At 40.4% G+C, this 22,866-nt stretch overlaps 1 protein-coding gene across 1 annotated transcript in view; it reads left to right on the top strand.

Moving 5' to 3' along the window:
* The window catches only part of LOC138637841 (phospholipid scramblase 2-like), a 58,650-nt gene that overhangs the window by 27,775 nt on the left and 8,009 nt on the right, over positions 1–22,866 (top strand). The window contains exons 2-5 of the mRNA XM_069726765.1: positions 6,538–6,580; positions 11,162–11,382; positions 16,056–16,217; positions 20,103–20,264. Coding sequence (XP_069582866.1) covers positions 6,538–6,580; positions 11,162–11,382; positions 16,056–16,217; positions 20,103–20,264 — 588 coding nt within the window. The remainder of the gene's footprint in view (positions 1–6,537; positions 6,581–11,161; positions 11,383–16,055; positions 16,218–20,102; positions 20,265–22,866) is intronic.

The following is a 22,866-nucleotide window of genomic DNA, read 5'->3' as shown; positions in this document are numbered from 1 at the left end:
CAAAGGGACAAAGAATCAATAAACACCACACTTAGCTTTCTCTGCTGCAATGCACTGCACAGCAGAGTAAGGCGCCATATATCAGTATTCAGCTGAAGAACCACAGCACTCGGCAAGCTCCTGTCTCCTGCTAGGTTGGTCTCCAAAAAGACCTGTATAACCAGCAGTCAGCTGATGCATTAGGTGACCTTTTGAAGGATGGAGAGAGTGGTCACCAACCACATCAGCAGACTAGGCAGCAATGTAATTACACCAGCGGCCACGGGGGGAGGGGGGAACTGCATTAACCTCTGATGACCTGAAAAGAAAAAAGTTTTAATCTGAGAGGCCAGATCTGCCACAGATCAGAACATGGATCGTGACAGATATAACTTCACCATACTTTTACTTAATATCCTAAAAAAGATTTTGCCTTTATTGCGCTAATACTTGTTAAGACATTGTCCCCATATATTATAAAACTTTTCAGTGTGACTTGGAATTTATTGATATGCTAAGCTTCACTTTAGCTGTAATTAAAGAGAACCTGTCAGGAGAATTGTGAACAGTGTAAGCTCGGCGCCATTGCACTCATTAAAATGATACCTTGGTTGATGAAATCCGTCTTGTGGTTGTTGTTTCATCTTTACTTTCAGTTTTGAGTTAATGATATGCTTGTGCTCCGGGGAGAGCCTGTGGGGGTCTTCATATGGCGCTCTGCTTATTCAGCAGTATGGCTTCTGACAGGTCACTGATCCCTCAGTGACCTGCTCCCTAGTTTGCATAATGAATATTATATATATATATATATACGCTGTTTAGCGAACAGGTTAATGATTTTTTTTAATTGATAGATCGGGCGATTCTGTGCGCGGCGATACCAAATATGTGTAGATTTGATATTTTTTTTATGGATTTATTTTGATTGGGACAAAAGGGAGGTGATTTAAACTTTTATTTTTTTTTATTTTTTTAACATTTTTTTCAACTTTTCTTTTTCACTTTTGCCATGCTTCAATAGCCTCCATGGGAGGCTAGAAGCAGGCACAACTCATCGCCTCTGCTACATAGCAGCGATCTGCTGATCGCTGCTGTGTAGCAGAAATGCAGGCGTGCTGTGAGCGCCGACCACAGGGTGGTGCTCACAGCCACCGACGATCAGTAACCATAGAGGTCTCTAGGACCTCTATGGTTACAATGGAGACGCATCGCCGACCCCAGATCATGTGACGGGGTCGGCGATGACGTCATTTCCGGATGCGGTAGTTAAATGCCGCTGTCTGCGTTTGACAGCGGCATTTAACTAGTTAATAGGTGCGGGCAGATCGCGATTCTGCCCGCGCCTATTATGGGCACATGTCAGCTGTTCAAAACAGCTGACATGTCCCGGCTTTGGTGCGGGCTCACCGCGGAGCCCTGCATCAAAGTAGGGGATCTGACCTCGGACGTACTATCCCATCCGAGGTCAGAAAGGGGTTAAAGACACATTATAGGTGTGATCAAGCTGTAGTGCCGCAGGCGCCTGCCTGCAGAAGGTGATTTAAAAAAAAAATCTATATAATGTTCATTGTGTAAACTAGAGGGCAGGTCAGTGAGGGATCAGTGACCTGTCAGAAGCCATCAGTATGAATAACTAATCAGAGCACCACATGAAGACCCCCACAGTCCGCCCCAGAGCACGAGTGTATCATTAACTCAAAACTGAAAATAAAGATGAAACAACAACCACAAGATGGATTTAATCAACCAAGGTATCATTTTAATCAGCATAACGACACCAACCTGACACTGTCTATAGGTTACTGTGCACAATCCTGCTGACAGGTTCACTTTGTTGGCATATGCAACTTATTATAAGTGAAAGGAGGACTTTATACTAACCAGACAGCAGATGGCGATAGTGTGTAAAGTAATATACTTGCTGTAATGTGGGGAGGGAAGCTCTCAGTGGTTGGTTGTTTCCTTACTTTCGGTTTTGCTTTTCTTCATGAATGTGTTGTCTTCAGTGCACGGACTGTGTGACACTGAATTGTATCTCATGTTTATCCAGTATGAAGTAAATACTGTTTACTCAAGATATCTTGCTGATTGAAGCTCTCCTAAGTACAGCTGTGACTGCAAGAAGATGCACTCTGCAACAGGTTATGGGCCCAGATAACCCCAGACAGCCCAGGCACCCCAGACACTCCAGGCACTCCAGGCACCCCAGACACTACAGGTCTGCACTACAAGCTCAGGCAGAAAGATCCTGGTTTATAGCCCAGATAACGGAGCACACAGATAAGCTCTGTAAACAGAAGGAACTAAATCCAGATACAGAGTGACAGAGAAATTCAGCATCCCAGGAGCTGGATATAATTGCAGAGAATTCACAGGACATACAGGAGAATATCTTCAGAACAACTCTCTAAACAAGTAAGACTATATAAAGATGATGAGTAACACAGAACTGAAATTTACAGTAGCTAAACTGAATAGTGAAAATTATCAGTTATGGAAATTCAAAGTAGAGATGTTGTTATCTAAGGATGATCTATGGGAAGTAATTGTTACAGCAAGACCAGATCAAGATAATCAGACATGGGATAAGAAGGATATGCAAGCGAGAGCCACCATTAGCTTATTAGTGGATGATGCTCAATTAATACATATAAGAAATGAAGAAACAGCTAAGGGAATGTGGGAAGCATTAAGAAAACTGTATGAAAGACCTAGCTTGAATCACAAGTTATTTTTATTAAGAAAGCTGTACAGTATGAGATTGAGTGCAAATGACGATATGCAGAAGCACATATTCTCAATGATGGAAGTGATATCACAGCTAAGATCTATTGTTGAAGATATTAAAGAAAGTCATGTAGCAGCTATATTGTTGTGCAGTTTACCAGATTCATATACAGCCTTGATAAATGCCCTTGAGACGAGACCAGAAACTGACATTACATTAGATTTTGTGAAAACAAGACTAATAGATGAATATCAGAGAAGAAAAGAACAAAGAAATGATTCTTCTACTGAAAAGGACAGTGAAAACGCTCTTAAAGCTACAGAATTTCAAAAACCCTATAATAAAGAGACAAGAGAATGCTTCAGATGTAAGAAAAAAGGTCATTTAAAGAAAGACTGTACCATATGGAAAGCAGAACAACAAAAATTACGACATAAAAAGCATACAGAGAAAGTAAAAAACACAATTTCCGATTCATGTGAGAATAATTGGAATGGCACATTTAAAGTAACAGACAAGAAATCATCACTTGGTTGGTTTATTGATTCAGGAGCAACGAGTCATATGACAAGTGACAAGAATTTCTTTACTGATCTTGATTTAGATAAGAAAGAAGCCATTTATCTCGCAGATGGAAGCAAAATAACCGCAGAAGGTATCGGACAAGGTATGCTAAATTGTTCAAACAAGTTCGGGCAAGATTCAAAGATACTTGTACAAGATGTGTTGTATGTTCCAAAATTGGAAGGCGGATTATTATCTGTGAAACGTTTAACAGCAAAAGGACTTACAGTGAAATTTAAAGACAATGAGTGTGCAATTATTGCAGGAAACAAGGTGATAACCAAAGTCAAGGCAGATGAACAATTATATCATTTTGACACACCAAAGGAACAGATGAAGGTATGTACACATGATCACAAAAAACTGTATTCACATGTGGCATAGACGTCTAGGACATAGACACCCTGACAGTATAAGGGAACTACAGAGAAAAGAATTGACAAAAGATTTAAAGATATCAGATTGCTCAATTACCTTAAGATGTGATTGTTGTATAAAATCCAAAGCCACAAGGATATCTATTCCAAAAGAAAGTGAGATGAAAAGCGAAAGACCACTTGATTTGGTGCATACTGACGTATGTGGACCCATGAAAGTGACTACATCAGGAGGCAATAGATACATGTTGACTTTTATAGACGATTACTCAAGATACACAGTCACATACTTAATTAAAAACAAAAGTGAAGTTTTTGATAAACTTGTAGACTATGTAACAAGATCAAGTAACAAATTTCAAAGGAAGCCAATTGTCATCAGAAGTGATAATGGAGGTGAATTTACAGGTCACAGAATAGAAGATTACTTAAGACAAAATGGAATAGAACACCAGAAAATGGTTCCATACACACCTGAACAAAATGGAGTAGCAGAAAGGAAAAACAGAACTCTAACAGAGATGATAAGATGTATGCTGACTGATTCCAAACTACCAGAGAAATATTGGGGTGAGGCAGCAATGACAGCTACTTATCTACAGAACCGACTTTTTTCCAGAAAACTGACGAAAACTCCATATGAACTGTGGCAAGGTATGAAACCAAGTGTCCATCATTTAAAAGTTTTTGGATGTAAAGTTTTCATATTCATTCCAACAGAAAAACGTTCCAAACTTCAAAACAGATCCATGGAAGGAATATTTGTTGGATATAGTGAAAATTGCAAAGGATACAGAATCCTAGATCCCAAAACAGACAGAGTTACGGTGAGTAACAGCGTGACATTCATTGAAGATTTGAATGAAGACATTATGATTTCAGTTGAAACAAAAAATGAGAAAGCCAATAATGACACAACTGAAGAAATATCTGATGAGAAAGAAGCAGAAGTTAATGAAGAACAAAATACTGAAAGTGAAGAATCACAACTACAAACAGACACAGAACCAAGACGTTCAATGAGAGAGAACAAAGGAAAACCACCAAAACGTCTCTCATACAAGACAAGCACAAGAAAAATCTATGAGCCTACTTCTTGGGAAGAAATATCTAAACTGCCTGTAGGAGAAGACTATGATGAGACATTTGCTCCAGTTGTCAAACACACTACAATAAGAACTTTACTTACAGTTGCAGCAATGAAACAGATGCAACTGAGACATCTGGATGTAAAGACAGCTTTTCTGAATGGAGATTTAACAGAAGACATTGATATGGAACAACCTCCAGGATTCAAAGATGAAAGAAATCCAAACAAAGTTTGTAAACTACAGAAAAGCATATATGGTTTAAAGCAAGCAGCTAAAGCGTGGAATGACAAAATCACGGAAGTACTTACAAATGAAAAATTTCAAAGAAGCAAAGCCGATCCATGCTTATACACAAAAAGGCTGATTAATAGATGGATTTACATACTCATATATGTAGACGACATTTTGATTTGTTTTGAACAAGAAAGGGATAACGAAAATATTCTAAAAATCCTGAAGCAACATTTCGAATTCAAAGACTTGGGAAATGTAAAACAATATCTAGGAATACAAGTAGAAAGAGAAGAAGATGGAAGTTTCCTACTGAATCAAAATCACTTGATTCAAGACATAACAGAAAAATTTGGATTAAAGGATGCAAAAACAGTAAAGTCTCCAATGGAAACTAATTATCTCAAAGAGATGAACAGTGAACAAAATATGCTACCAAATAATGAAGAATACAGAACAGCAATAGGAAAACTACTGTATCTAGCGACCGTTACAAGACCAGACATCGCAGCAGCAGTAGGAATCCTGAGTAGAAAGGTATCAAAACCAAATAAAGCTGATTGGAATGCCGTGAAGAGAGTAATACGTTATTTGAAAGGAACTAGCAATGTTAAGCTGAAATTACCCACAAGCGATGATTGCATTTTAACAGGATATGTTGATGCAGATTGGGCTGGAGATCCAACTGACAGAAGATCTACCAGTGGACATATTTTTTTCCTCTCAGGTGGACCAATAAGTTGGACAAGTAAGAAACAGTCAATTGTAACACTATCTTCAACAGAAGCAGAATATGTTGCAGCAGCACATGCGAGTCAAGAAGTACTGTGGTTAAGACAATTGTTGACAGAATTAGGACAACCACAGTTGGCACCAAAAAAACTAAAAGAGGACAATCAAGGATGTCTTGTTCTTGCTCAGATGGAAAGAGTCAATCCAAGAACCAAGCATATTGATGTGAAATATCATTTCTTGAGAAATCATCAGGAACAAGGAGTCTTGAAGTTAGAGTACTGTCCTACTGAAGAAATGACAGCAGACATTTTCACGAAGGCGTTGAATGCTGATAAACATCAGAGACTAATAAAAAAGTTGGGTTTGATTGAATAAGTCCTTACTGTTGAGAAAGGGTGTTGGCATATGCAACAGATTGGGACTTATTATAAGTGAAAGGAGGACTTTATACTAACCAGACAGCAGATGGCGATAGTGTGTAAAGTAATATACTTGCTGTAATGTGGGGAGGGAAGCTCTCAGTGGTTGGTTGCTTTCTTTTTTTCGGTTTTGCTTTTCTTCATGAATGTGTTGTCTTCAGTGCACGGACTGTGTGACACTGAATTGTATCTCATGTTTATCCAGTATGAAGTAAATACTGTTTACTCAAGATATCTTGCTGATTGAAGCTCTCCTAAGTACAGAGGTGACTGCAAGAAGCCGCACTCTGCAACACACTTTAAGGCAGTAAAACAGTTAGAAAAGTCTCTGTAGAAGGTTTCATGCATGCAACTTCTTGGTGCTTTGATACAGTTATTATTTTCATGTTTTCATATATTTGGTATTTTTACAGATAGATCAACTAATCATTCACCAACAAACAGAACTACTGGAAGGTAAGTAAGGAAAAAGACGCTAATGTTTCTTCTGTTACAACATCATGTGAAACAACCACCAATTCACACGGAATCACTTTGGGCTGGCGCCAGCATTGTAGGCAGCTGTGGTTTGGTGGTTCTGATTCCATATATTAGTACAAGGGACCATCTGTATTTTGTCAGTAAGGTGGGAGCAGCACAATTTAGGGGTCTTTTTCTAAACAACAACCAACTTGTAAGATTCTGCTAAGCAAACAAAATGGAAGAAAACTGTTCATAGTAGAGTCTAATAGAAGGTGGCATAGAAGATGGGTTCCCAGTAGCAAAGATAAAAATAAGGACCGTTTCATTTGCTGATTGATGCTATTACACGCCATACCATCAGTGAGGTCTTCGTTTCTTATCTATTTTAATGAAATTTTTGACTTTTCTGTTTACTATTACTTATGCTACATCGCCTGTGTAGACCAGGGGTCCCCAACTCCAGTCCTCAAGGCCCACCAACAGGTCATGTTTTCAGGATTTCCTTTGCATTGCACAGGTGATGCAATTATTACCTGGGCAAGACTAATGAAATTCTGAAAACATGACATGTTGGTGGGCCTTGAGGACTGGAGTTGGGGACCCCTGGTGTAGACCACAGTGCAGCTTCTCATCACTCATTAAAATATGGATATGACACATCTGGAGTCTATAGTTTGTCTCTAAGTACAATTACATCATTACTAGTGTACGTGAATTCTGGTCTACATACACTGAATACTGGAGTGTAACAGAAGAGAAGGGAAGCAGACATTATGAATATACCAATTCTTGTACAAACCAGTCAGTTTTTACTGTCTAATGTTTTACCCTAAACATGGTGCCCCATTTGAGGATGGCACAATTTCTGACACAGATAATTTGGCAACTCGCCATAGTACTGTAGTTACAGAATCTCAATGGAGGCACAAATCTAAGGGTTATACACAGAATAGTGGCACAGATCTTGTTGGCTATACATAATGGTGAATAAAGGCATGGCAGCTATATTATAGTATTGAGGCACAGAGCTTGGTAGCAATATATAGCAAGAACAGTCTCTAAAAATATTTCACAGCAGGTGATTGCCAATAGCAGTGCATGCAGCCTAATAGGTTAGAACATTAAACCAATTAATTTGGGTCTTTTTACAGAATAGCCCATTCGCTATAGTTCATGATTACACTGATTTGGCATAGTGAAGCTACTGGTATGATCAATGGTGTTGGCCATATAAAAATGCATCACAGGTGGTTGCTAGTGATGAGTGAGTGTACTCATTGCTCTGGTTTTCCCGAGCATGCTCGGGTGACCTCCAAGTATTTGTTAGTGTTCGAAGATTAAGTTTCATCACCTCACCTGAATGATTTACAGCTACTAGCCAGGCTGAGTACATGTGGGGGCTGCCTGGTTGCTAGGGAATCCCCACATGTAATCAAACAGGCTAATAGCTGTAAATCATTCAGCTGCGACGATGAAAGAGTAATCTCCGAACACTAACAAATACTCGGAGGTCACCCGAGCGTGCTCGGGAAAACCCGAGCAACCAGTACACTCGCTCATCACTAGTGCTTGCAGATGCGGCAGGCTGGCATTGCCTGTACTAGGCTAATGGTCACTAATTTAGGGCATGAGCATTACAGGCCCATATTCAATCTCAGAACTTTTCTTCTCCATCTACAACCACTAAAAAACCCAACACACTTTATGGAAAGTGATCCGAACCTGTCAATTTCAACAGAACTTTCTGTCCATCTGATCGGCATCGGGGCCTCTCAGCTGAATTCAACTCCAAATCTTTTTGTTTTCCTGTTAGATAAGCTGCTGTCACAGTGACTGTCCTAAAACACTTTACTTTAGAAACATTGGTGTCATTAAATACCCTCAAAAAATGTGCAACAGTGGCAGTGTACCTGAAAACAATAATGCCAGATAGACAATGCCCCCACAACTATTAATGACAAATACAGTACTGACATATTCTAGGCTTCAGAAGGTGGAAAGTACTAAAAAGTAAGTGTGCCATAATTCCCCTAATGCCCTGAGTACCCTCTATAGCATATTACCCTTGAATGACCCTTATAAAGTAATAATGCTTCTAGAGTGCTCCCTACAAAGTAATAATTCCCCTTCTAAGCCTTTTTAATAAGCAATAAAGTCACCTAAATATTCCAAATAGAAATAGTGCCCTCTGAATGCATCCTTAAAAATTAATTATGACCATTCAGTGCCCACATAACAAATAATAGTGTTCACGCTGAGCCCAAAATAGGAATAATGTGTGTGAGTTGAGTGTCCCTCAAATAGTAGTAATGTCCCATGAGTTCTCCACAAATAGTAGTACTGTTCCCAGTGCTCCTAAAAAATGCAATGCTCTAAAGGGTTCCTTTAAAAAAGGTGGCTTGCTGGTGGATCAAAATAACTCCACCAGCAAGTGTGCAAGATCAGGCTGAGAGATGCGGTGAAGTCATGGTGCTACCTGTGCTGTCCATTGTTTGGACGTCACAGTCCTAAAGTAACCAGTAGCAGAGAATGGTAGATCAAGGTTTAAGTGTGTAAGTGCATCTAGATCGGCTGGTCATTACCTGTTTACCTGGCTACATCACTGATTCTGACCCAACTCTTTCCAGACTTACTTTGGATTAACCCGAGGATGACCACCCTGATTAACCCTTGGCCTATTTGACCCTTCTTTCACTCATTTAGCACTTTGATTCTGATTCTGCCCTTTGCCAGTTGTTCTTCGGTTTGAACCCTTTTCTGCTTTCTTATCATTCAAATCGCTCCTCTAGTCAACGGCTGCATAATTGGATTATACAGTCGGCACCCTCTTCACTGACAAACATTGGTGTCTGCCCAAACTGGCCAATGGTGCCTACCCTGGCACTTTTATATATGTTGGCCGATGCTAGAAGGGAATGCATGGTAGCATTGAGCGTCCATCTCCACATGTGGCCCACCTCTCAGACAGCACATGCATGTATTACATGCACAATACTCAGCTATTACACATGTACTCTTACAGGGCATTAACCACAACAAAGGGTTAAACATCACGTAGGGTACATTGCTACTGTACTTGTAAGGATTGATATGTTTGGATCTGGCAAACATGACTGTTAAATAACCATATCTAAGGGACAAGTGTGATGTTGCTATGGGCATCTAGGTTTGTAAACTAGTCCTATTATATCTTCATTACCACCATGGAGTCAGCTCTCTATGTGTAAATAGATAAGAGCTCATTGTAAGATCTGACTTTCACAAGTCTACACAAGTGAGGATGTCGAAATCTACTATTCTACTATGTTTGTTTGGTAGTAAAACAAGTGATGCCTAGGAATCTGCCAAAGTTCTAACTAATTTACAAGAGTCAGGTAAAGGTCAAATTTTCAAAACATTTCACAGCTCCTACATACAATATCGGATTGCGTTTGGCAGAAATACTTTCTATATAATATTCTCATGAGATCTTCACACATGGAATCCGGGATTGCATCTCTACTAAGTCATCGTTGTCTCCAAAAGGTTCTGATGTGTCATTATATTATGTGTCATTATTAATGGTTTTAGAGCAGGAAGATATTAGTGAGAGTCCCCCAATAATATTAGCTATGTCCGATATATAACACTTGGCGCTCCATTCACTATTGAATTTTCGCCATTTCTTTATTTGAATATCTGTCAATTAGAAACTTTTACATTTGCAGCAAATTCCATAAAGGTTCTGCGCAATTTTTTAACTTTTCGTTGGTTATTTAGTAAATGTTCAGATTTTTATGTCAATTTGGCTTCTCCAGATGTTTTAGGCTAATTTATGAAATGCAAATTTTTAAAAAGTCACTAAATTGTTGTGTAAATCTACTACAGTCCCCCCGAAGTGTATTTTTGTATGACAGAAATTTTTGTGCAAATGTCAGCAGAATGAAGGGGTTGTGCTGCAATCACACATTTGTAAATCAAGGCCAGGCTGCAGGTCACTTACACAAACTCAACAGCCCCATAAGCATATATGAGGAAATCAAGTTCAGGTCAGAAGATCTGCAACCAGTCAATGGACCATACTTGGTGTGAATCCGGCATCTGTCCCACTTACTTATTTCCCATTCATTCTGATCAGGGGCTGTCCCTAGTGTTAGACCCCCAGCAATTAGATATGAATTGTCAGCTTCATCAACTGTATAGTGGATAATGGCTGGTACTACACATCCACCAATAGTCAAATTAATAGGCGTGGATCTGCAATACCCCATTGTGGTGACTATGCAGCCAAAGTGGCTGTACAATTCAGTTCCGCAACTGATCATTTCCAACTGTCACTGCACTGAAAACAGCTGATCGCTGTTTGTGCCGGTTGTCGCACCCATACTGACCTGATATTGATTAACTTTCCTAAAAATAAGCCATCAATATAACGTACCAGACAACCCTTTAGATTCCAACTGGATATGACAAGCCCAACAGTTTTTATAACTGGCCCAATGTCAGTGAGATATTGTGTGAGGCACCTCTTATATGTTTTTCATTATTACACATACAATTTAATTGTGTCATTATTGTACAAGTATTTTCTTTTAGTTATCACAGGGTTTGAAACAAACAATAAATATGAAATAAAAAACAGCATGGGTCAGCGGGTGTACTTTGCAGCAGAAGAAAACAGTTGGTGCAATCGATATTTTTGGGGAGGCGCCCGCTCCTTTGCCATAGTGATTACTGATAACAGGGGCCAAGAAATAATACGATTATTGAGACCCCTTAGATGCACCTGCTGTCTCACTCCTTGCTGCCTGCAAAAAGTAAGTATTGAAAAGTTACAAGGTAAAGCTGACATCTTTATTCATTTATGCAGTTTATATTTTATATGAATTTATCTGAATTTAGTTTTATGTAGTCACTCAGTTTCCAACATTTCCTCTTTATCGAAAACCACGAGTATGGGAAAATGCACAAGTACGTTTCCTCTCCTGATTTTGGCTTACAAATACTGAACGTGTGAGTGTGGCTTTACAGTAATATACATGTGGTAAATACTTAAGAGTTAGTTTTCTCCTAGAGTGGAGATCAAAACATTGAACACCGCGGAGACACCATCACGTGTTTCTCAACGCAGTGATGCAGAACACTGCCCCCATCCCTTATGGGAAATATGCAAATGCATGTAGAAAAGCTGCGGAGACACCATCACGTGTTTCTCAACGCAAGCAATAAATAGCCAGGTCTTTCACCGGGAAGGAACAACCACGGGAAGGGCAGCATCCTAAAAGGAAAACCACCTCAGCGGCTTTTCTACATACATACAGTACAGCCATCCATGTGCCATCTCTGTGTTTGTGTTTGCTGTCCTTGTGTCCTTGTGTCAGGGTGTCCGTGTGTTACATCCGTGTACATAATGTTGTCTGAGAAAAGTAGTACAGTTCGCGCTAATCCTAGGTGCCGGCAGTTCTCATCATCACCTCCTGCTCATGCAGAAATCAGAGCGTACTTGTGCTTGGGAAGAAACTGGGAAGATGTTCCCATGGTGCTTGCAGTAATCTCATTAAGGTCACCGCAGTTCATCGGGCACCTCACAGTGAAGTATGGGAAAGCAGCTTCACTGACCGACTGTGACCTCTATGACATCAACATTAGTCACTGACGCTCATTCTCCCATGGTTTTCAGCGTGGATGCTCGCATCATGGCACCGTCTAGCTTGAAAACTACACATCGCAGAGATTGATTACGGAGTGGGACAGTATGGCTTAGCTGCACTTTGGACAGGTGAGGGATATGGTTGTTTATTACTTTTGCTTTTTTTTACAGGGGACATGGGCTTCAGAGGATTAGGCGTAAGGAGAGTATTTTTAATGTTTATTATTTTCAGTTTTTTTTACAGGGGACAAGGCCTCGAATAGAATGGATGTAAGATGAGTGTAACTTTATTTTTTAATTTAAAATGCATTTGTAAAACAGGGTGTAGATTTTCATTTCAAATAAAGAAATGTATTCTGGCTGTGTCTTTTTTTACAATATAACTATTGTAAATATTGTATTATTGTATTGTTTGTACTCACTCAGCTGCGGTTGAGATTGGCACAGGAAGCGGTTTCGTTAAAATGTCCAGGCAGGTTTATAAAGACTGAATAAACCGCTCAGGAAAGCAAACAAAAGAACAGCCTTTTCCAGCACAAAGTGAAAACACAAGTCCATAGAATGTTCCGGGTTCACCCTTTCAGAATAGTGTCCAGTTTTTATGGGCTTAGCACAGACCACGACACAGAAGATCCACACATCTCCAGACTCAGACATTGAATGAGGCACTTGTTCTAGCTGCAAAACCATGCCCATGGGGTGGGGATATGTGAGCAGTCATTCCCACCCATCTCTTTTGACAGCTCGTAAAACCCGGTTCTGAAATGCCCTAATAGCTCTCTCAGCACTATATGTGCTGGAGCATGCTTTCCTGAGCTCACAGCACCAAAGCTACCATCCTTGATGATATATATCTCCCCTCAAGAATGTGTCCGGCAGCAATCTTACACTATCCATTACTAACTCCTCGGCTTGATGTCACCTGACAATACGAAGGTGATATCAACCCCACAAATATTACCCCACGTGCCGCCGCTATAGGGCAAGTGGGAAGAGCAAGACTAAGCGCCAGATTTTGGCACAACTTGTAAATGCACCATTTCTGGAGTGGATGAGAGCTGATGTTGGTAGACTGAGTGGGCAATATCTCTGACTCCTCAGGCTTATAATATCAACCTACTGCTCTCTGTATAGCCTTTAAAGGTTTACGCTTATAGGGTGAACCTATGTCTTTTTTCTGGGGTCCCTCGTAAGTTCATAAATAGAGAGGCACCAGATTAAATCAGCCCCCTGCTGGTTATCAAAATTGCACAGGAGCCCATGCCGTTTTTTTTTTTTCATTTTATTATTTATTTTACACAGGCATTACCCAACTGCTGCTGAATACAACTCCCATCATTGTCTCCTGGTCGCACTGATCTCAGCAGGAGCAGGGGACAATAATAAGTGCTGCCTTTAGCAGCCGGATGGCACCTGAGATCAGTGTGAACTATACGGCTTCCTTCCTGGCACCGGTACATGTCATGCTGATGACACACGAATGTCATCTGTGTGTTAACAGTATGCAGCACTCATTTTGTCTGTGCTGCGTGAAAAAACCTGACATGTCTGCGGGTTTTTCACGCAGACACAGAGTCCGTGTGAAAAACTTGAAATGTATGCTCCACCATTGAATATATTGGGTATGCGTATGTTCGTATTTGCAGTCCTTTAAAAACAGACTGCATGTGGACATAAAAACGGACTTGTGAAGAAGGCCTAAGAGCACAGTCACCTGGGATATAAAAGGACTAGAAAGATTTGTACAAATAAAAAATAATGTGTTCAATAAAAATAGTAATTTTACTACTGTTAATCTCAATTTATATAGGTTACCATTCCAGGAAACTGTTAACAATTTTTCTGCCTCTTTAACGTTTGAAATTTTACAAAATATCACTTATTAATGTTTCTCTGAAGTATACATCTACTAACAGTTTCCTACCTTCCCTAAGTACTTTGCATCTATTGTGTTGGTGATCAAAATGAAAATATAACAGCTTAAATCAACCCTCCTTTTCTGAAAAAAAGCATATTTTTCATTTCTGCATCTTCAAAAGTATGATCTGTCAAAACATGCATCAATTAAACCAAAATGGTAATCCCCAGAAGTGTAACTTTTTAGTCACTGCACCTTTTATTAATACAATGAAAAAAAATCTAAATTTAATTTTTTGCCTGAAATATTATTATTATTATTATTGTTGCTTGCCTTCTCTTTTATCCTTATCGATCCCGACCTTGGCTATGAATTCTGAACCTGTGCTGCCTGCTCCAACCACGGACTGTCTGATTATGCGCTTGTCTCACCCTCCTGTACCCTGTACCCGAGTCTCTGACCCTCCGGGTAGCTGCTGCAGTCCCAGGAACTGTCCTGGTGTCTACCGGCGGCCCAGCCTATCCTCACCATTAGAGGCTCTAGTGAATACCCGGTAGACATTTAGTCACGCCCCTCCAGGGTTAGCCCAGCCCGTGGCACAGTGGGTCCACACCCAACAGCATTACAAATTGTATACAATAAAAGAACTCAGTAATAAAAGAGATACTATGCAATACTTTATGGCAGATAAATAAATAGTTTTGAAATGTTATGAGCAATATCCAAAACTGTAGCTAATAATAATGGTGTTTGGAACATCCTAGGTGAAGGCAGAAAAATGTGAAAAGATAGGCAAGAAACACAAAGATTGAGGGGAGGATTTATAATAACAGACTGACATTGGGGTTTGAAGTGAAGCAATGAGGATATGACGGTAGTTCTCCTAGAAGGTGTCAGTGAGGAAAAATAAGGTCAGGAAATGTGGAAGGTTTGCCTTGATTTGCATAGTTGTAGAAAAAAAGGAGTTTGTGTTGGGTTAGTGTTGTGAATTCTGTGGCAGAGTTCACTCCTGTGGTCACAAGTGGTACTTCGGCTGATTCTCTCTGGGATCTTCCGTTTGTGGAGGAAAGTGGTACTGCAGCTTCTGAGTTTCCTCCCTCAGGTGATCTGGTGAGCTCGTTAGCTTCTTCTCTACTTAACTCCACCTGATGCTTTGATCTATGCTTCCTGTCAATGTTTCAGTGTGGGACTTGTTTTTTCCCTGGATCATTCCTGTGGCCTGCTGCTCTGCAAAGCTAAGTTTTGCTTATGTTATTTTGTTGCTATTTTTCTGTCCAGCTTGCTTTATTGGTTTTTCTCGCCTGCTGGAAGCTCTGAGACGCAGAGGGACCACCTCCGTACCGTTAGTCGGTGCGGAGGGTCTTTTTGTCCCCTCTGCGTGGTTTTTTATAGGTTTTTGTGCTGACCGCAAAGTTATCTTCCCTATCCTCGTTCTGTTTAGCTAGTCGGGCCTCACTTTGCTAAATCTGTTTCATCTCTATGTTTGTGTTTTCATCTTACTCACAGTCATTATATGTGGGGGGCTGCCTTTTCCTTTGGGGAATTTCTCTGAGGCAAGGTAGGCTTATTTTTCTATCTTCAGGATTAGCTAGTTTCTCAGGCTGTGACGAGGCGCCTAGGTTCTGGTCAGGAGCGCTCCACGGCTACCTTTAGTGTGGTTTGATAGGCTTAGGGATTGCGGTCTGCAGAGTTCCCACGTCTCAGAGCTCGTTCTATTATTTTGGGTTATTGTCAGTTCACTGTATGTGCTCTGACCTCCATGTCCATCGTGATTCTGAATTGCCTTTCATAACAGGTTAGAGCCATCAGTTCTTGTATATGGAAAAAAGATGGTCTAATGTCCTCATCCAATGGCCTACTATCAAAGGATGAGATGTGACTCTTGGGCTTAGGAGTTTCACTCCTGATAGGAGGAGTACTAATAACCTAATGTATTACATTGTTCTATATTGTACCATTGTTCTTTTTGTTTTCTTTCATAGCTTGAGGTTCAGTCTCCCCCAGGAATAACAATTGGTTATGTCATCCAGAATTGGCATCCATTTCTACCAAAATTCACAATACAAAATGAAAGGCATGAAAATGTTTTAAGGATCGTTGGACCCTGTCTTACCTGTAGTTGTTGCTCAGACATCAATTTTATGGTAAAAGTAGGCCTTTTCAAAATAATTGAATTCACATTGCTTATTAAATGACAAAATAACAAATGTCTAAATGAAATCCATGTGTTGGGGAGCATGGTATCTTACCATGACCATGATAGCTTTGTTGTGATTCATTATATAATGGTTCTTATTGGATCCAATGAACTTAGGACAGTATCACACAAATATACCATTTTAATTGACATATTTTATATTTTTGCAAAAATCCATATTCAGATATTCCTGGAAAGCGTATAGCTGAAAAGGAATATGTCTACAAGACATGATAAAGGTATACAGTGGGGCAAAAAAGTATTTAGTCAGTCAGCAATAGTGCAAGTTCCACCACTTAAAAAGATGAGAGGCGTCTGTAATTTACATCATAGGTAGACCTCAACTATGGGAGACAAACTGAGAAAAAAAAATCCAGAAAATCACATTGTCTGTTTTTTTAACATTTTATTTGCATATTATGGTGGAAAATAAGTATTTGGTCAGAAACAAACAATCAAGATTTCTGGCTCTCACAGACCTGTAACTTCTTCTTTAAGAGTCTCCTCTTTCCTCCACTCATTACCTGTAGTAATGGCACCTGTTTAAACTTGTTGTCAGTATAAAAAGACACCTGTGCACACCCTCAAACAGTCTGACTCCAAACTCCACTATGGTGAAGACCAAAGAGCTGTCAAAGGACACCAGAAACAAAATTGTAGCCCTGCACCAGGCTGGGAAGACTGAATCTGCAATAGCCAACCAGCTTGGAGTGAAGAAATCAACAGTGGGAGCAATAATTAGAAAATGGAAGACATACAAGACCACTGATAATCTCCCTCGATCTGGGGCTCCACGCAAAATCCCACCCTGTGGGGTCAGAATGATCACAAGAACGGTGAGCAAAAATCCCAGAACCACACGGGGGGACCTAGTGAATGAACTGCAGAGAGCTGGGACCAATGTAACAAGGCCTACCATAAGTAACACACTACGCCACCATGGACTCAGATCCTGCAGTGCCAGACGTGTCCCACTGCTTAAGCCAGTACATGTCCGGGCCCGTCTGAGGTTTGCTAGAGAGCAGTTGGATGATCCAGAGGAGTTTTGGGAGAATGTCCTATGGTCTGATGAAACCAAACTGGAACTGTTTGGTAGAAACACAACTTGTCGTGTTTGGAGGAAAAGAATACTGAGTTGCATCCATCAAACACCATACCTACTGTAAAGCATGGTGGTGGAAACATCATGCTTTGGGGCTGTTTCTTTGCAAAGGGGCCAGGACGACTGATCCGGGTATATGAAAGAATGAATGGGGCCATGTATCATGAGATTTTGAGTGCAAACCTCCTTCCATCGGCAAGGGCATTGAAGATGAAACGTGGCTGGGTCTTTCAACATGACAATGATCCAAAGCACACCGCCAGGGCAACGAAGGAGTGGCTTCGTAAGAAGCATTTCCAGGTCCTGGAGTGGCCTAGCCAGTCTCCAGATGTCAACCCTATAGAAAACCTTTGGAGTGAGTTGAAAGTCCGTGTTGCCAAGCGAAAAGCCAAAAACATCACTGCTTTAGAGGAGATCTGCATGGAGGAATGGGCCAACATACCAACAACAGTGTGTGGCAACCTTGTGAAGACTTACAGAAAACGTTTGACCTCTGTCATTGCCAACAAAGGATATATTACAAAGTAATGAGATGAAGTTTTGTTTCTGACCAAATACTTATTTTCCACCATAATATGCAAATAAAATGTTAAAGAAACAGACAATGTGATTTTCTGGATTTTTTTTTCTCAGTTTGTCTCCCATAGTTGAGGTCTACCTATGATGTAACTTACAGACGCCTCTCATCTTTTTAAGTGGTGGAACTTGCACTATTGCTGACTGACTAAATACTTTTTTGCCCCACTGTAGCTTTTTTCACATTTTTTAAACATGATAAAATATTAAATATAGATCAGTTTGGAGGTCTAAGGAATCTGTTTTGACTAAAATGAAGATGTCTTGCTATTCTACTAGTTCGATATGTATACTGTACTATAAACAATCGATGAAATAAGTATTAAAAAAGTCACCAATTTTCTATGTAAAAATATTTCTAGAGGTTCTATTGACATGAAATTATCACCAGATATCGGTAACTACCCATCCAATTCACACAAGCAAAGAGATCAAACCATAGATGTATAGATGTCATTAAATTAGGTTATGTGATATAATGAGAAATGACACAGGGAAAAAGTATTGAGCACATGAAGAAAGAGAGGTACAAAAAGCCATGGAAAGTCATGATACATACCAGCAGAAATATATCAGTAATTAGAAAGCAATCCTGACACTCAGTGAAAAATAATATTAGCTGCTTCAACTGATGGTAGATTAAAAGGTATCTCAATACCAAGGAGCCAAATAAGAAGCATCTCAAGATGGGTAAAAACAGTGAGCTATCTCAAGACTTTCGCAACCTCATTGTTGCAAAACAAACTGATGGCATTAGTTACAAAGAATTTCTGAACTGACGAAGATTTCAGTGAGCACTGTTGGGGTCATCATCTCACTATAAACCAGCCATGATCAGGTGCTTCCCCTCAAGATTTCAGACAGAGGAGTGAAAAAAATTATCAGAAGAATTGTCCAAGGGCCACCTGTGGACAGCTAAAAAAGACCTAGAATCAGCAGGTTCAATTGTTTCAAAGGAAACTATAAGTAATGCACTTAACCTCCATGGCCTGTATGCATGCTCACATTTGAGACTCCATTGCTGAACACAAAGCATGTTCAAGTGCATTTGCAGTTTTCTCAACAAAATTTAGACATGCCTGTAAAATACTGGGAGAATATAATTTGGTTAGATGAGACCAAAATTGAACTCTTTGGATGCCATAGTACATACCTTGTTTGGAGGCCAAAATGTACTGCATATAACCATAAAACACCATACCCAGAGTGAAGATTGGAGGTGGGAACATCATGGTGTGGGCTGATTTTCAGCATATGGCACTGAAAAATATCAGATAATTCAAGAAAGGATGAATGGACAAATGTACTGAGACATTCTTGACAAAAAGCACATATAAGGAAACTCACTTGATGTCAGAGAAAGAAAATAAAGCTGCTAGAATGGCCCAGGCAATCACTGGACCTGAATTCAATAGAAAATTCATGGTAGGAGCTAAAGCTCAGTGTACACAGAAGGAGCACACAGAAGCTGCAGGATGTCAAAAGTGTTTGTGTGGAAGTATGGCATCTTGAAGCTACTATCATCAACAAGCCTTTTGTATGAAGTATTAAATACATTTTAGTAAGCATGCTCAATACTTTTTCCCTGTGTAATTTCTTATTATCACACATAACTTTATTTATGAACATCAATGGTTTGATTTCTTTGACTATGTGAATTGTTACCGACATCTGGTAAGAATTTCATAGCATGTTTAGAAATCTATTTACCGTACTTTGAAAATTGGTGATGTGTTCAATACTTATTTCACCCACTGTATACGTGTTGTGAATTAAAGACTGTCAAGGGTTTTGCTAGCTTGTTGCATGTTGTGATAGTGTATTGAATTTGGTTTATGGGAAATTGGAGTCTTTAACCAAATTCAAGATAAGGTAAGAGTTTTCACATCTGCAATGTTGTCACTGCAAATAAATGTATGATATTTCCGAGCATGCTTCTAGTCATCTAGTACAATGGATTTTGCAATAATTTTGAAACACCGATCCCGTGGCACTTTTTCTGTTCTTCCTCTTGTTTTCTGGTGAGGAAATCTACAACTGCCATTTTTGCTACTCGGTTATACAAAAACAGAATATTGATTCTCAGGCTTAATTGCTGCTATTCTTTAATAACTGTAATGCAATTCCTAGCTAAGTTTTCTTTTTTTTTTACAGGTAAAGTCAGTTGATGAGATCTTTGAAGTTGGAAGAATTTCCAAACAATGGTCTGGTGTCGTGAATGAGATGTGTACAGACGCTGACAACTTTGGGGTGCAGTTTCCAATTAATCTTGATGTAAAAATCAAAGCAGTGATGCTTGGTGCATGCTTTCTTATAGTAAGTTTATTAATGTCAAGTGGCATTTTTTAAAAGTATCACCTAATTTAGTAACAATACAACCATTTTTAAAATTGAAACTGACCCAACAGTTAACTGTTTGCTGTGGGACGGTCCTGACATACTCTAAAGGTACAGTTACACTAAACGACTTACCAATGATCACGACCAGCGATACGACCTGGCCGTGATCGTTGGTAATTCGTTGTGTGGTCGCTGGGGAGCTGTCACACAGACAGCTCTCTCCAGCGACCAACAATCCAGGGAACAACTTCGGCATCGTTGAAACTCTCAGGGAAAGCTCTCAGCAGCAGCGCGTGCATTAGCAGCGCTCCTGCCGAAAGCAGTTTTAACCCTGTGGACGCCCGGCGACGTGACAGACATCGGAATGTGAGTATGTACTGTTTTTTTTTTTAACTTTTACAATGGCAACCAGGGTAAATATCGGGTTACTAAGCGTTGCACTGCGCTTAGTAACCCGATATTGTCCATGGTTACTAGTGAACACATCGCTGGATCGGCGTCACACACGCCGATTCAGCGATGATAGCGCGTGATCAGCGACCCAAAAAAGGTCCTGATCATACCCAGCGACCAACGATCTCCCAGCAGGGGACTGATCGTTGGTCGCTGTCACGCTTAAAGATTTCGTTAACGATATCGTTGCTACGTCACAAAAAGCAACGATATTGTTAACGAAATCGTTATGTGTGAAGGTACCTTTAGTGATCATCAGCTGCAGGGGCAGACACAGAGGGCCCCTGTGCAAGAAATCTTCCCGGGGCCCCTGTTATGATCTGGTGGCCTAGGAGCAGCATGTGACGTACTCTGGAGAAGGTGGTACCTGTACTGACCGCAGACCCTGAACTTAGCAGCGCAACTAGAAATAGCCGTGGGATGTACCTAACACTCCCTAGACACCTCGACACAGCCTAAGGACTAACTTCCCCTAAAGATAGAAACGGAAAACTATCTTGCCTCAGAGAAAATCCCCAAGGGATAGACAGCCCCCCACAAATATTGACTGTGAGAGGAGAGGGAAATGACAAACGCAGACTGAAATCAGGATTAGCAAAGGAGACCTTACTAGCTAAAAAGAAAGAATAGGACAGAGAACTATGCGGTCAGTATTAAAACACTAGAAAATATCCACCACAGAAAATACAAAACTCCACATCTGACTAAAGACATGGAGGGTATATCTGCATCTCCAGAGATACCGCTTGGCTGCAAAAAATCCTTACATAGACAAGCTGGACAAGACAAAACATGAAAATGCACTGACCTATAAGGCCCACAGCATGTGGACAGCAAAAACAAAGCCAGGACTTATCTTTGTTGAAAAGCACAGCAAACAGGAGAGACCAGTAAGGGATGTGAATCCTCCAAAAACAATGGACAACTGGCACTGACTAAAGGATCAAGCAGGACTAAATAGCTGAGTGTTGTGAATTCTGTGGTCGAGCTCCCTCCTGTGGTCACAAGTGGTACTTCGGCTGATTCTGTCTATGGGCTTTCGTTGGTGGATGTGAGTGGTACTGCGGCTTCTGAGTTTCCTTCCTCAGGTGATGAGGTTAAGTCGTTAGGTGCTGCTCTATTTAACTCCACCTAGTGCTTTGATCCTGGCCTCCAGTCAATGTTCTAGTATTGGTCTTGCTTCCTCCTGGATCGTTCCTGTGGCCTGTCTGCTCAGCATAAGCTAAGTTCTGCTTGTGTTACCTTTGTTTGCTATATTTTCTGTCCAGCTTGCTATATTGGTTTTTCTTGCTTGCTGGAAGCTCTGAGACGCAGAGGGAGAACCTCTGTACCGTTAGTCGGTGCGGAGGGTCTTTTTGCCCCTCTGCGTGGTTGTTTGTAGGTTTTTGTGTTGACCGCAAAGCTATCTTTCCTATCCTCGGTCTATTCAGTAAGTCGGGCCTCACTTTGCTAAATCTATTTCATCTCTGTGTTTGTATTTTCATCTTTACTCACAGTCATTATATGTGGGGGGCTGCCTTTTCCTTTGGGGAATTTCTCTGAGGCAAGGTAGGCTTATTTTTCTATCTTCAGGGCTAGTTAGTTTCTTAGGCTGTGCCGAGTTGCATAGGGAGCGTTAGGGGCAATCCACGGCTACCTCTAGTGTGGTGTGATAGGATTAGGGATTGCGGTCAGCAGAGTTCCCACGTCTCAGAGCTCGTCCTATGTTTTTTGGTTATTGTCAGATCACTTTGTGTGCTCTGAACTTCAAGGTCCATTGTGGTTCTGAATTACCTATTCATAACAGTACTGGAGGCCCAAAGTACTATGCTTCTCAATAGAGGGAAAAAAAAAGTTCTGAGACCATTTTTTTTCTTTGCACTGTGTTTTGCCTTTTTTTTCCCCTAGACATTTGGGTGGTTCAGGACACAGGTGTAGTGATGGACATTAAAGGTCTGTCTTCATGTGTGGATCATCTCACTGCAAGAGTACAAAATATTCAAGACTTTGTGGCTCAGAATTCTATGTTAGAACCAAGAATTCCTATTCCTGATTTGTTTTCTGGAGATAGAGCTAAATTTCTGAGTTTCAAAAATAATTGCAAACTGTTTCTGGCGTTGAAACCTCGCTCCTCTGGTGACCCAGT

Source organism: Ranitomeya imitator, chromosome 5 (assembly GCF_032444005.1).
Source record: "Ranitomeya imitator isolate aRanImi1 chromosome 5, aRanImi1.pri, whole genome shotgun sequence".
NCBI classification, from domain to species: Eukaryota; Metazoa; Chordata; class Amphibia; order Anura; family Dendrobatidae; genus Ranitomeya; species Ranitomeya imitator.
This window is presented reverse-complemented; position numbering and strand designations above follow the sequence as displayed.